The following is a 14,515-nucleotide window of genomic DNA, read 5'->3' as shown; positions in this document are numbered from 1 at the left end:
TTGAAAAATCATTTAATATATTTAATTGAATTAAATATTTAATTCACAATAATATTAATAGTGATTTTTTTTACATTTAAAATATATAAAACTTATTAGCATTACTATTTACCAAAACATAGCGATTGGGTGAGTTGCTACTCTTACAGTATGTTTTCTCCATCGAGGGTATGAGACGAGATCTGTGGAGGTTGGCACCGTAGTGCTTCTGTCTGTAGCACTAGGAACCCCTCCCTGCCCCGGTAAGGGATAGATTTGTTTGCTGCATGTCTGCCGTGGAAGCTAATCGTGTGTCAGACGTCAACCACCGGTGAGCCGAGTGTTGCAACATGCAGACTTCATTCAAACTGCAGAGTGTACAGGTGTGAGGAGCATCAATCTCGTCAGGTCCAGTGGTGCAGGCGTGCAGGCTGCAACTCACTTCTGCAGGCAGGGTGGAACTGGGGAAATGTTTATTATGAGCTCCTGTAAACAAGTGACCGAGCGTAGCAAGTGACCCTGACTCACAGCAAGCGAGCCTGACCCCTTGCGAGTGAGCCTGATCCGCTGTGAGTTAGCCAGATCTCCTGTAAGCGAGCCTGGTCCCCTGCAAGTGAGCGTGGTCCACTGCAAGTGACCCTGACCCTTGTAAGCGAGCCTTTTATGCTGCAAGTGAGCGTGGTCCCCTGCAAGTGAGCCTGACCTTCTGCTAGTGAACCTGACCTTCTGCAAGTGAGCAAGTGAGCATTGTCCCCTGCAAGTGAGCCTGGTATGCTGCAAGTGAGTGTGGCCCCCAGCAAGCGACCCTCGACCGCTGCAAGTGAGCCTGACCGCCTGGTATGCGCCAAGCGAGCCTGACCCCATGCAAGTGAGCCTGGTAGCCTGCAAGCAAGTGCGGTCCCCTGTAAGTGAGCGTGGTCCCCTGCAAGTGAGCCTGGTATGCTGCAAGTGAGCATGGTCCCCTGCAAGCGAGCCTGGTATGCTGCAAGTGAGCATGGTCCCCAGCAAGCGACCCTTAACCGCTGCAAGGGAGCCTACCACCTGCAGTGAGACTTACCCCAGCAAGCGAGCCTGGTATCCTGCAAGCGAGTGTGGTCCCCTGCAAGTAAGCGTGGTCCAATGCAAGCTTGCCTGACCCCCTGCAAGCTTGCCTAACCCTCTGCAAGCTGGCCTGACGCCCTGCAAGAGATCCTGGCCTACTGCAAGTGAGCCTGACCTGCTGCAAGCAAGCCTAGCCCCCTGTAAGCCAGCCCAGCCCCTTGCATGCGAGCCCAGTCCCTAGCATCGGCCCCCTGCAAGCGAGCCCGGCCCGTGCAAGCGAGCCTGGCCCCCTGCAAGCGAGCCTGGCCCCCTGCAAGCGGACCTGGCCCCCTGCAAGAGAGCCCGACACCCTGCAAGAGAGCCCGACACCCTGCAAGAGAGCTCGACCCCCTGAAAGAGAGAGCCCGAACCTATGCAAAAGAGTCCGACCCTATGCAAGAGAGCCTGATCCCATGCAAAAGAGCCAAATCCCCTGCAAACGATTCTGACTCCCTGCAAGCGAGCCCGGACCCCTGCAAGAGAGCCTGACCAACTGCAAGTGAGCCTGATCCCATGCAAACGAGCCTGACCCCCTGCAAACCATTCTGACTCACTGCAAGGGAGCCCGGCCCCTGACATTTAAACCTTCTGTGGGCTGCATATGTGGGTCTGAAATTAAGTGTTGTTGACTGGGGAGGGATAACAGCCATTACATTGCATGCGTTACAATGCAGGCGATTACAACGCGGTTGTTACAACGACCTTGTTGTTACATCGCATCACATCACATTACATTACAACGCAAGTCATTTCATCGACTTGCTGTAGGAGGCACGCTAACATAAGGAATAGTATGATTTACTTTTCCAACACCTCCCCTGCTGTTGCACACACTGGAGCTGGAATAGTAATTTATTCTGTTCCTAAGTCCAGAGCGCCCTCTACAGCAAGTCGATGTAACGACTTGCGTTGTAATGTACTACGATGTAACAACGCAGTCGTTGTAACAACTGCGTTGTAATCGCATGCGTTGTAAACGCATGCGATGTAAAATGTCCTATTCCCGGGCGGCCTCTGCAGGGCTCCTCTGTGTAGAGAAGTGACATGTGTGGACACGTATGTGACACGCTGCATACACACACCTCTGATCTCTGTGTCTGCTCCACCCCCTTGTGTAGGCCATGGATCTAGGGGTGCCCGTGCTGGCAAGGAACATCCCCGGAAACGCTGCAGTCGTATCCCACGAGGACACAGGGCTGCTCTTCTCAGACCCCCAGGTAAGCGAAAAGCCACCTTGATCATTTGACGTGTTAGAAGAGTTATTGTAGTAATGAAGTAGCATTATATGTTGTTTTTATCATTTGAAACGTCACTGATGTGATGAAACACGATACTCAATGCAATAGTACTTACCTTTCACCCTTAGGCTGATGAAAGGCGGAGTCAGTCGCGGCCTAGTCCAGCCTGTGACTTTCAGCGGGTGCCTGAGCCCTGCGAGGTATCCACAAAGAATGGCTGTGGAGTTTTCTGAGCGTCTGCCCTTGGGGGAGTGGGGTGCTGCTTTAAGGGGGGGTGGGGAGGTAGCTGCGGGCTGGAAGTCGTAGACGAGGTCTGGGTAGAGAAGGAGGACACACATGCCAGACTATTCCCAGAGGGCAGAGGACTGTAGTTTTGTTCATCACGAAGCTGAAGCAGAAAAGATAAACCGACCCTATTGAAGCACTATCATCAGTCCTAAATACTGGTGGATGACGCACTCATACAGCGCCTGGCGCTGAAACCAGCGTTAGGAGGCGCTTGGTCGGATGCGACTGCGGTGTGATCAAGATGGGCTAAGAAGAAGCGGGGGTTGGTCCCGTAACACGGGGTTTAATGTCAGGTGTGTGGGGGTAAGGGGGGGGAGTGGGGTCCCTTTATATGGGGTTTAATGTCAAGAGCCGTGTCTGGGGCATCATGGGCGCGAGGCGGGGTCCGGCTGAGCCCAGAGGCCCCGGGGCATTGAACCCTTACGTCGCCCAGTGGTGACGGTCACAGGATCTCCCCAAACAGGTCCTCGTGCTGGGGTTTCACCTGAACTCATGTGACACAGATGTTGGGTGGCTTCTTTTTAAAATGTATTTATTGATTTTAGGAAGCGCACGATTAGCCGAAGGTATCTTGGCGCTAGCTCGACGGCACCTGAAACCCAAAATCTCGGAAAAGATCGCTTGTTGTCAGAAAAGAAGCAGAAAGGCCTTGACCGAAGTTCATAGGGAACTAAATACCAGGTGCTTAAGGCTTTGCTGAAGACCTGCAGGGCAGGCCGTTCATCCTTCTCAGGTGGAGCGGCTGGGCTTTCCAAGATCCCGATGCTCCGATCACAAAACCTCTCCCTCTCCATGAGGCCCTGATACATCCCTGGCTGCGGAGCCCCTCCGTGTTCATGGTTTCAGGGGTGCATAACGTGTAACTCTTGTGTAAGTACCTAACACAGATGTTCCGTCTCCTTTGACCCCATGCCGTATCACCTTCCCTTGCGTCTTTAGTGTAGTTTGATGGGCAGCCGTGCGTGGACTGCGCAATGAGTTCATTTGAGTGATGAGTTTGCCCTCTCCTCCCATGTCCGGAAGGGTCTGGTTTAACATGTGTTTCCGGTTCTCGTGGAAACTAACCCTAGGCGTAGTGCTACACGAACTACGCGAACTGCGTAGTGCACTGTGCAAAATGCTGTTCCCACTGAGTGCACAGTGCCGATGCTTGTCCGCACTGCGTAATCAGTGCAAACCGCATCTTGCACAATACAAGCGGTCATTTTCTGCCGCTCGAGTAGATTTCTACTTGAGCGGCAGCTTTCTCAATGCGGACTGGTAGTTTCTCATCTTGAGCGGTCGCGAGCATACGCGACCACTCGCAATGAGAAACCTGACCTCCCTGCGTTGAAAATCTCGCTGGGAGGTTTATTTTCCACGCTTGCGATCGGCACTTGATGTTGCTGATCGCGAACGAGGAAAAAGTCTCACCGGGATTTCATTTTGCTCACTCGTGGCCACCAACTTGACGTTGAGGACCGCGAGCAAGCAAAAAATGACCGCTACGCTAGGCTACTCTACGCGTGTTTGCACTGTGCAACGTGTAATTCGCGTAATGCAAAGTAGCGCAAGCTTCGCAAACTACTCGAGCGTAGCGTAGTACTTCGCCCAGGATTAGTGGAAACCCTGCCCTTCCCAGCCTCTGCGAACAGCTGCCACCAGGCCAGCATATGCCAGAAAACACCCACCAGCGACCCCCCATTTATGGTAATAAGCCGCATAGCCCACCATTCAATCATCCTCAGACAAGTCTCCCATCTTCTGTGGGATATCTTCCTCACCCCATGTCTTAAGAAGACTGGGACTTTTTTATTCCACAGACAGAGACAGAGCGCTGAGAAGAACAACAAGTGAAGGGTGGAAGCGCTTGAAACGATCTCAGCCGCTGGTAATGACCCTGGCAGTCATTCTAGTCGTCATTTTTCAACTTGTCTGTCCCTCAGTAGATAGGGACCAACTATACACAGTTCGGTGTTAGTTCCCCATTAAACTGGAGTACAACCCACACCAGAATGAGAAAACAAGCACCCCCAGAACGGTCTCACCAACATGAGCCTCATTGGGTGTCACGTGTGTGTGTACAAGAGTGTTCCGTACAGACTGCGCTGGTACTTGTCGCACTGTGTAGCGGTGCAGAGTGAGGGTGTGTGTGTGTGTGTGTGTGTGTGTGTGTGTGTGTGTGTGTGTGAGTAACAGTCTGTGAACCGTCTGTGATTCTCAACACTATACAGCTGTATTGGTGTATACATTGATTTCCTGCCAAAAGTACTTTACATTTCACATTGGTTTTACCCGCATGGACTGTGTGATATTGCAGAATTAGGATTGTGGCATTGGGCATAGGGCTGACAATGTATCGCACCACATAGGGTGCTGTGTAGGGTTTAGGATAGGACTTTTCTCAGGTGTGGATAGTGTTGACATCTTATCAACACGCTTGGGCCTAGTACTGCCAGTAAGATTGACAAGTGTGATTTATGGCCAGAAATACCTGATATTCATGTTGCATTGATTAATGTGTGTGTTGACTACAAACAATGTTTACTTACATTTGGTGTGAAGTCTCTCTTTTGTGACGTGACGTGTATTTACTCTTGTGGAGTGCTGTGCCTTGGCTTTACGCGTTGCCTTTGTAATAAGCCTGACTGCTCAGGGCCACCATACCCAAGGGTGAGCTACGACTGTACAGTGTGTGTAATCACCCGCCCTTGACAGGAGCGATGGATTCCGCCTGGCATGAGGCGCCTCTTCCGCCAACCCGAAGTGCAGATTCCACCGCCTCTTGGCGCCTTGGCCGTCGTTGGGACCAGCGGCACCTACCTTCGTTGCGTTGATGATCGGCTCAGAGTTGAGGGTTGGCTTTTGATAGGCGGTTTCAGGCCAGAGCGCAGAGTACTTGGGGGAGCAGGTAAAGGCAGTTTCCTTTCGGCAGCGTGGCCTTCATAATTAGGACCACCTACCCCTGCCCGCGGAATGTATGAGGGTCCAGGTCTCTGCAACTCAAATGAGCCCACAGACAGGGGGAGGTTTATATTCTCTTGTTCCTCTGTAGAAGGATTCTTTCGCTTCTTTGAAGACTCATTAGTTTGGTCCGAACGTGGTCTCTTTAGTGCCCGCCTTTCGGCCATCTTCCTTCCCTGGAACAGCTGCTGCAGTCAGTTCACTTTCTTGCCCTCAGCTTCTAGTTCCCCTCGCATGCGCAACTAGCGCAGACAACTGGAAGAAGTCTGTTGTATCTTGGGTCTCGTCTCGGGTTGTATTCTTTTTGTTGTTGGGTGAATCGTGGTATAGCGATTCAGGATGTTTCTTCTTTGTAAGTTGCTCATTATATGTGCATTGTTTTAAGTTTGTGGCTATGTGTACTTCACATGTGGTTATTATCTTAATTAATTCATCTGTTATATTTCACAATGCAATTGTTCCCATAACGAAGGGAGATATGTTGTATTTCATTATCTTAATTAATTCATCTGTTATAGTTCATTGCAATTGTTCCCATAACGAAGGGAGATATGTTGTATCTTGAGTCTCCCTGCTGCTCAGCTAGAATGTCTGTGTTGTGGAATGTTGGATGGGTGGAATGCTTGTGCTTGGTGAATGTCAGTTTGGTGAGGGCTGAGCAGCAGGACAGCTGCTCCTGATGAGGTTATCTTGATATCTTAACATCTTATCTTAATAAAGTAACTTATAATCTATCTTGAAGAATCCATCTTCTTATTGATTACATCAAAGCCCTTGCACACAAGGGCGCGGAGAGTGGCTAGCATGGCTCCTGAGAGCGTTCCCACCCTGGCCTTGACTTCTGCTGGAGCTGAGAGTAACGCAGGGTCCTGCCAGTCGACTCAGGGGGCTCCTGTAAGCAGACGTGGTCTGTCCTCAAGTCATCAACAGCTGGTTGGGGGCTCCCTATGTAGAGTCAATGCTGGTTGAGGTGGTCCATCCTCTATGTGTCGTCAGTGGTTCGTCCTAGACAGGGGTTCACTCCAAGCGTGGCTGTGGAGAGCCCAAAGGGGTCACTTGTGGAACTGCTCGGTCTGAATCTAATGCTTCTCAGGATCACGATGCTCGAAGGGACCCCCACCAGGCATCCTTGGGTTCCTGAAAGAAACTTTCACCGGACCCCTGAGAAGCCAGGTGCGGGAAGGAGGAGAGAAAGGGACTGCTGAAAGGAGCTCTGAATCTACAAATGTAAGAAAAATTAGGTCAATATGTACATGTCCTCAATTCTATAATCATATATAATGTATGTACTAGTTACTGATACCTTCAATAAATGTCTTGAAAATCTATATTCACGGACGTGGATTCGCTTTCTTAATATGTGGTCCTTATTTGTTTTTCAGGAAATGTAGAAATATTTTTCAGGAAATTTAGAGAGAAGAAAGACTTGATATGATTGTTCTTTTTCCACAATGTTTTCTCATGAACAAAAATAACACATAGCTTCCATTTTCTAGCTATGATTGCGTCTTGTGAAGGTCTTCTCAAAGTTGAGCGCGCGTTCCTCGGCATTATCAGTTAGTGGTACCTTAAATTCATCACGCGACTGCGCTTGCATAAGTGCTTGTTCATTGTGCCGTTGAGTGCTCAAACATCTGCACTTCCCTCCTCGCCCGATGCGTCATTAACACTGTTCGAGTTCATGACGCTTTCCTCAGCGCTTGTTAATTTGAAAGAATTGTCAACGGTCCTTTGATCCGAGTTGGTATTTGCCAAAGAAAGTGCTTTCCTCACGGATCCACCCGTATAAACAATTCATTCTTGCACTTTCCTGCAGCGTCTTGAAAAACTAAGTGAGCATTATTTATCTCCGAAGAGTTAATTGTTGGTAAAAGTATTTTAACTTTTGAAACCGTGTAGTTAACAGTTTTCACTGCCAAGCAAGACAAAGACACGTTGAGCTTCTTGATAAACAAAGCGAGGCTGAGCTTTATTTTTCTGTAAAGATTTAATTGTTGGGAAAAGTCCTTAAAATTCTGAAACAGAATGCGTTTAAAAGTTTGAGCTTCTTGATAAAGTGAGCCTTATTTTCACTGAAGATTTAATGTATGATAGAAGTTATTTAACATTTTTAACTAAATGCAGTTAACAGCGTTCACTGCCAGCAGGGCAAATGCACTTTTCTCTGCACTTAAACAGTAATCAAACTCAGATGTTCTCAAACGTTACTTTGATTTCTCCAAAATGAAAGGAACGTGCTTCCACAGTGCTGTTTACCGCGCACCACTGAAGTGGAACAGAGGCCCCGCCCCCTTCACACGTGAGCGACTAATGCCCACGAGGGTTCTGATTGCTGTGAACATACCAACTCTACTTCCACGATTCCACAAGTTTGTGAACTGAAAGACAGAGAGGGAACTCCTCCTCTCCGTCCACGAGGGATTTTGGAATAGTAAACATTGGAAACTGGGTGTGTCTTCCTTCTAAACAGTAGACGCCCAACCAAATCATGGTACTAGTAGTCTAGGGTGACCAGATTCTCAAAACAAACAAGCATTTACAATGCAATGGTCTCGGCAATATTGTAGATAGAGCTATTGGTATTGCTCATTATTTTTTTATCTTTTTTGTATCCCTAAATAAATGGCATTGTCATTTGTATTGGCATTAGCTTTTTTTTTGCATATGTGATACTGATTGCATTAGCAGAGAGAGAGTGAGGTATTGAAATAGAGAGAGAGTGAGGTAGTGAGAGAAAGTGAGGTAGATAGAGAGTGAGGTAGTGAGATAGAGAGTGAGGTAGTGAAAGAGTGAGGTAGTGAGGCAGAGGGATGTTGTGAGGTAGTGAGATATAAGCATAGAGTGATGTGATGTAATGAGATAGAGAGAGGTAGTGAAAGAGTGAAAGTGAGTTAGTGAGATAGAAAGAGTGAGGTAGTGAGATAGAGAGTGATTGAGGTAGTGAGTTAGAGAGAGAGAGTGAAGTTGTGAGCTAGAGAGTGAGGTAGTGAGAGTGAGGTAGTGATGTTTTGAGAGAGAGAAGTTGTGAGATAGTGAGGTAGTGAGGTAGAGTGGAGTAGTGAGGTAGAGAGAGTTATGTAGTGAGAGAGGGGTAGATAGAAAGTGAGGTAGTGCGAGACAGAGTGAGGTAGTGAAAGAGTGAGGTAGTGAGGAAGAGGGATCAATCAATCAAAGCATTTATATCAATCAAAGCATTTATATAGCGCACTACTCACCCAGAGGGTCTCAAGGCGCTAGGGGGGGGGGTCCGCTACTGCTCGAACAGCCAGGTCTTGAGTTGCTTCCTGAAGGCGAGGTGGTCCTGGGTCAGGCGGAGGTGGGTCGGGAGGGAGTTCCAAGTCTTGGCGGCGAGGTAGGAGAAGGACCGTCCCCCTGTGGTGGCTCTTCGGATGCGGGGGACGGCGGCGAGGGCGTGGCCGGTCGATCGAAGCTGGCGTTTGGGAGCGTAGAAGTTGAGGGATGTTCTGAGGTAGTGAGATAGAAACAGTGAGTGAGTTTGTGAGGTAGTGAGATAGTGAGAGAGTGAGGTAGTGAAAGAGAGAGTGAAATTGACTTAGTGAGATAGAAAGAGAGACAGTGAGGTAGTGAGATAGAGAGAGAGTGAGGTAGTGAGTTAGAGAGTGAAGTTGTGAGGTAGTGAGATAGAGAGTGAGTTAGTGAGAGAGTGATGTAGTGAATTTTTGAGGGAGTGAGTCGTGATATATATTGAGGTAGTGAGAGTGCGATAGTGAGATAGAAATAGATAGAGTGAGGTAGTGAGATAGAGAGAGAGTGAGCTGGTGAGATAGAGAGAGAGTAAAGTTGTGAGGTAGTGTGTTTAAGAGTGATGTGGAATGCATGCTAACAATAAGCAACAAACAAACATGCTACAAATACCTCCCACCCCAAGACCGGCACTTACCTCTCATGCCGCTGATCAGCACACATAAGCTGTCAGGAGAAACAAGAACAATCTATCCCAGGCTCATTAGCACTCGTTCCACTGCCCATCATGGACCTGGCATAAAAGGCAACAGTTTCCTAATACACCACCAAACTCTCCAGGCACAAGAGAAACGAGAGCGGCGACCTCATCAGCGGGAGGGGCGGGAAAAAGACACGGACAGCGGGAGGGGAGCACCCCTGGGAGTTGGAGGGCCCGCTTTGGCCTGTCTCTATCGAGAGAGCCTGCTGTCACTTGGGAGCAGGCCTTGGGTTAGAGGGATCCCTCAGAGGCTGCAGCGCCTTTTGTAAAGTGATCTCCTCCAAACACATTCCCAAAACACCAAACAGGAGGTGAGGAAGGACCAGGGCACCATAGCGAACAGGCAAGGCCCAAGCTAGGTAATGGGGCTTTAAGGGGAAACAGAGGCCCGGACTGGGATTTGAAGTGCTGAAATCCAGATTACAGTTCACCAAAACAACCACTCGACTTTTAACATGCTGTCAAAAGCAGAGAGGGGCGACACCGGATCAAAAATACCAGAGAGCTTCAAAGAGCAAGCAAAAAATGGCATTCCAAAGACACCACAATTTTCTTCTATTTTAAATATTATAATACAATACCAGATCAGAAAACAGTTGTACATACATGTGGTGCCCAGGCGCAACAACATACACATTACCAACATCATACTACCAACAGAAGCATACTCATTCACTCCCACAACACATGCACAATGGCGTCCCACTGCATCAGACACAATAACTGGTACAAGGTGTCATAAAGAAAATTACAAACCGAAAACTTCGTTATTGTTCCATTAAGTCCAATAACCACAATGTAGCAATTGTTATCCAATGAATAGTTAGTACATATTCTTTGAGAACGTCAATGTAGACCAGAAGGAGATACAAAATGATAATTAAACTGAGGGAGACGTGCCGATCAGTGGGGACCTGGACCTGCGCCTGATTATTTTTGGGAATGCACATCAATTCTAAGTCTACTTATCGCTAAAGCGAACGGGTCATCAGTTTCACTGTAAAAAAAAAACAGATCCGCATGTACAATTCTAAAATACGCTAATGACTGGTAGAAAATATCACAAGCCCCAACTGTAGTCTGCATGCCACATGAAATAAAATTTTTTTTTTTTTACCAGTATAGACTCCAGCTGTGGGCATATTAAAAGGAGCTACACAATCTTTGCATAACTTTCGGACTTATTTCCCTTTGTAAGCTGGTAAATAACCATGTGTCTGATCTCAGTCGCTAAGTGCAGAGGCTTTACCTGCAGCCATCAATTTATTTATGGAGATACCGGTCACTAGAAAGCTATAATAACCCTAAAAAAACCTCCACCAAAGCTTTACAGGCTGTGGCATTTCTCTGCTGCCAAGTTCACGTGTTGCCCTATATCACTTAACTGTTCTCAAACAATTTTTTTGTAAACCTTTTGGGTCTTTCTTTTTATTTTGAGTCTGAGGTTCATTTGTTTTATCTATTGAGTGCTTTGACGTAAGGAATAAGGCTCTTCCTGAGTATGTTTCTGGAGATGAACTGGCCATCAAGCGTATGCTGAACTACGGTTAAAGGTCAAGAGTACTTACCTTGAGCAGAAGGTGAGATCTATGAAGCAAGTGTGGAACTTTCTTAAGAGACCTATTTCTTCACTGGCCTGGTATTACCGGGCACGAAAGTCCTGAAGAGTTGAGAATGCTAATTTTTACAGGGGTGCAAAGTAGGAAGTGCTAGTGATGGAGCTATGCAGGAGGAGCTGCGCTGGGGTGGGAGGAAGTTTAAAAGTCCTGAATTCAATATAAACTTCAGTCAGTGATCCAAGTAATACTTGAACGTGCCACCACTAGTTGTCCTTGGAGTCTACAGCTGACGTTTGAGTGGGAAACCGACATAAAACATTGTGTTGTTGTCACAGTAAAAAATATATATATATATATATAATATTTTTTTCAAGTTAAAGTGATATATAGAAGTGGACGCACTTGTAGCGATTTTATTTGTGTTTTTTATCCACTGTTTGAAATTTATTCTTAGGGGATGTTTCAGTTTGATTTGTATTTCTCTTGAAAATCTGCAGATTGACTAGGTTCAGCTGATGTATTCCACAATCGTGAATGAAGCTACTATCAGCCTAATGAGAATGTGCATGTGGTGTGTGTACAAGCTGCCAGTTGTTGTAATGTCATGTTTTTCTTTGAAATGTTTTTCGACTGAAAACAATAAAACACTGTTTTTTTTTTAAAAAAGCATAAGATATATACAGATTATACAAGAAAGGCACCACCAGTAGTGAAGTGCCAGCGGTAATAAGATACGCTGAAGCAACAGAAAGTAGCCAAGCATTGGCAAAGCCAATGGGTCTCGCCATGCGAGATCCACTGACTTTGTCAGTGTTTACAGTCATTTTATGCAGCAGCCTACCTAAAAGTAAAAAAATAAAAGCTGTTAGGTGGTGAACGAGGGCCGCTTTAAAGAACTTTTATTCGTAACTTTCAGCCATGCTACACAGCAGCCACGCTTTTTTTTCCGCACCTTTTTTATTATGTGTGGTGCTCAATAAAAACACCTCAAATAAGTATGCTTCCACCTGACAACAGTGGCAACATTCACACGAGGTCAAAAACCAAGCGTAGTGGCATTTTTCAGTGGGCAGGAGTACTGTCATTAAACATCGATGCGGTTTTTGTGTATGCATTGTGCCACAAATTAAAAAGTGAATCCAGTGTAAACATATAAGCATTGTGTGAGTCTTTCAGCAGAAAGCAAAGCCAGTTCTTAAAACGATATGCAGTAAGAACGGAATGGATGTATGTACGAATCTACGAGTGGAGGCGGCAGTGCACACATTCACCTTGGACAGGTACTGAGAGAAACGCCTGCAAACGCTTTAAAAGTGTTTGCTGTTCCTTCGTGGAGTTCGTCTACAGTTAAAACGCAAATTACTGTGTTTCAAACAATTTTGGGACATTATATTGACTGTTTTTTAACTTCCTCTGCAGATGAAATGTCCAAGCACCAGTTGCTGCGGGGGAGGCAAAAGTGACTCCTAGTAGTAGTTTCCATTAAGATTATCAGGCTCTTTTATGTTCGCAATCAGCACGGGTGAAATAGCTCTGACTTCCTGCTTATTTTTATCCCTGCATACATCCCATTCTCCGACATCAAAGCAGTAATACCACCATCTGCCATGTCGGGCTTCAGAAATGTATTCTTCAAATCACACATTTGATCTGGGCCGAATAAGCAATGTATTTTATTATTGGCGGAATTCTATGAAGCAAAGCTTCAGCCCCAAAGGGCAGTGAGATGTTTTTACTGAGCCACATGTGATAATAGAGACTTGGCGATACATTTACAATGTAAACGTAGGACCAGTGAGCCAGGGCAGAAATTCAGCTGACACCGGCAGGCAGCTGATTGACTGGGCACTAAGCACTAAAAATCTAATTTGTCAGTGAGAGATTAGATTAACACTCCAGCACAGTCTGAGATGCTCACTTACTTTGCGAAGCGAGCTACGGTGATGGCAATTCGGTTTTCCGGCTGCCCGCACCTCCTCAGAGTCCTGGCCGCAACTTCCTCTGCAAACGCATGCCGCCCTCCTTCAGACTCACTCAGACTCAGCGACAATTGAGCTGCACAGTGTGCGCGAGCTCCAGCGGCTGGTGGGGTTGGCCAGTCTGGCGGTCGCAGGGCTCTCTGCATCAAAGCTTCATTCATACAGCCACCAAGCCCACGTAGTTGGAAGCTGGGCCTGCGCCTATAGTAGGACGGGCCGCACCGGGCCCAGAGAACAGCCGGTAGGCAGAAATACAGGAATAAAAATGGCGGCCATAAGCTTTTCGATTTTTCGGAATCGGGGGCGTGGTTTTGTGCCCTGAGTGACGGACGACGTCACAGGGCTAAAGAATGCAAAAAATCACGCCCCCGAATCCGAAAAAGACGGAGCTTCTTTGGAGGGACGGCTCTCTCCTCCAATGGCTGGCCTCTGTTTAGGAAGCCAGCCAATGGAGGACAGACGAAAACAGAGGCGGGGATAAAGCAGCCTACTAAGTCACAATAATTCTCGGACTTCCGGTCTTCGACCGGATATTACCGAGACCTAAAAACGGGGACAGGTCATAGACATAGAAGTAGGACTAAAGTTTGCAGTAACCATCGACATAAAAGTAGGACTATTTGACAGCTGCCATAGACATAGAAAAGGGACTACAATGACAGCTCTCTCCACAGACAGAGATGAAGCATTACAGACGACAAATCAGAGGTCTTTTATCAGCAGTAACCATTAATTTAAACACACTTTGCCTCAACATTTGCTATAGTTGGTGACCACCCTTGCCTTGAAATTCCAAGCATGTTTTCTGATAGTATTGAATTGATTTTAAAACAAAAATGTTTTAAAGAAAATAGTTAACCCCTCCTGTGCTCATGACGAGCTCAGCTCGTCATGAGCCACGCTGCTCCGGTGCTCATGACGAGCTCAGCTCGTCATGACCGTGCACGTTAAATGGAACGCTTGCATGCTGGGCTGATTCCCCTGCAGTGCTGAGCGTTCCATTGGAACGGGCGTGGTCATGACGAGCTCAGCTGGTCATGAGCACCGGAGCGCCGTGGCTCATGACGAGCTGAGCTCGTCATGAGTACCGAGGTGCTGTGTGTGCCCCCCCCCCCCGCCCCCAGCACAGTGGGGAAATCCTGCCAGTAGCAAAGGGGTTAAAGGAGTGGAGCTCTGGACATTCCTGTCAAGTACGATGAGACAGATATATTGTAGATGACAAGTGCTCATTCATTTTTAGAGTGGCCTCTGGGTACACACAACGAGCTCTGATATTTGTTTTTAAGCTCAATGCTAGGGTACTTTTATCAGTTAACTTAAACAGGTAACTGTATTCTGTACTATCAAACAACTTCTCAGCCTCTAAACAGAGAACTATCAGAGAAGTTGGACTGTTCTCATACCCTTATTGGGGACTGCACTAACCTAGTATTATTGCTGTTGGTTGGTTCTGACCTTAATGTATCCGGATTGATAAGGTGAAAT

General features: G+C 47.1%; 1 protein-coding gene across 1 annotated transcript in view; it reads left to right on the top strand.

The window, feature by feature from the left end:
• The window catches only part of GLT1D1 (glycosyltransferase 1 domain containing 1), a 499,139-nt gene that overhangs the window by 338,299 nt on the left and 146,325 nt on the right, over positions 1–14,515 (top strand). Inside the window, exon 11 of the mRNA XM_086942676.1 lies at positions 2,178–2,276. Within this exon, the coding sequence (XP_086798802.1) occupies positions 2,178–2,276 (99 nt within the window). The remainder of the gene's footprint in view (positions 1–2,177; positions 2,277–14,515) is intronic.

Source organism: Lissotriton vulgaris, chromosome 11, assembly GCF_964263255.1.
Source record: "Lissotriton vulgaris chromosome 11, aLisVul1.2, whole genome shotgun sequence".
Lineage (NCBI taxonomy): Eukaryota > Metazoa > Chordata > Amphibia > Caudata > Salamandridae > Lissotriton > Lissotriton vulgaris.
Note: the sequence above shows the minus strand (reverse complement) of the source record. Positions and strands in the feature narration are given on the sequence as shown.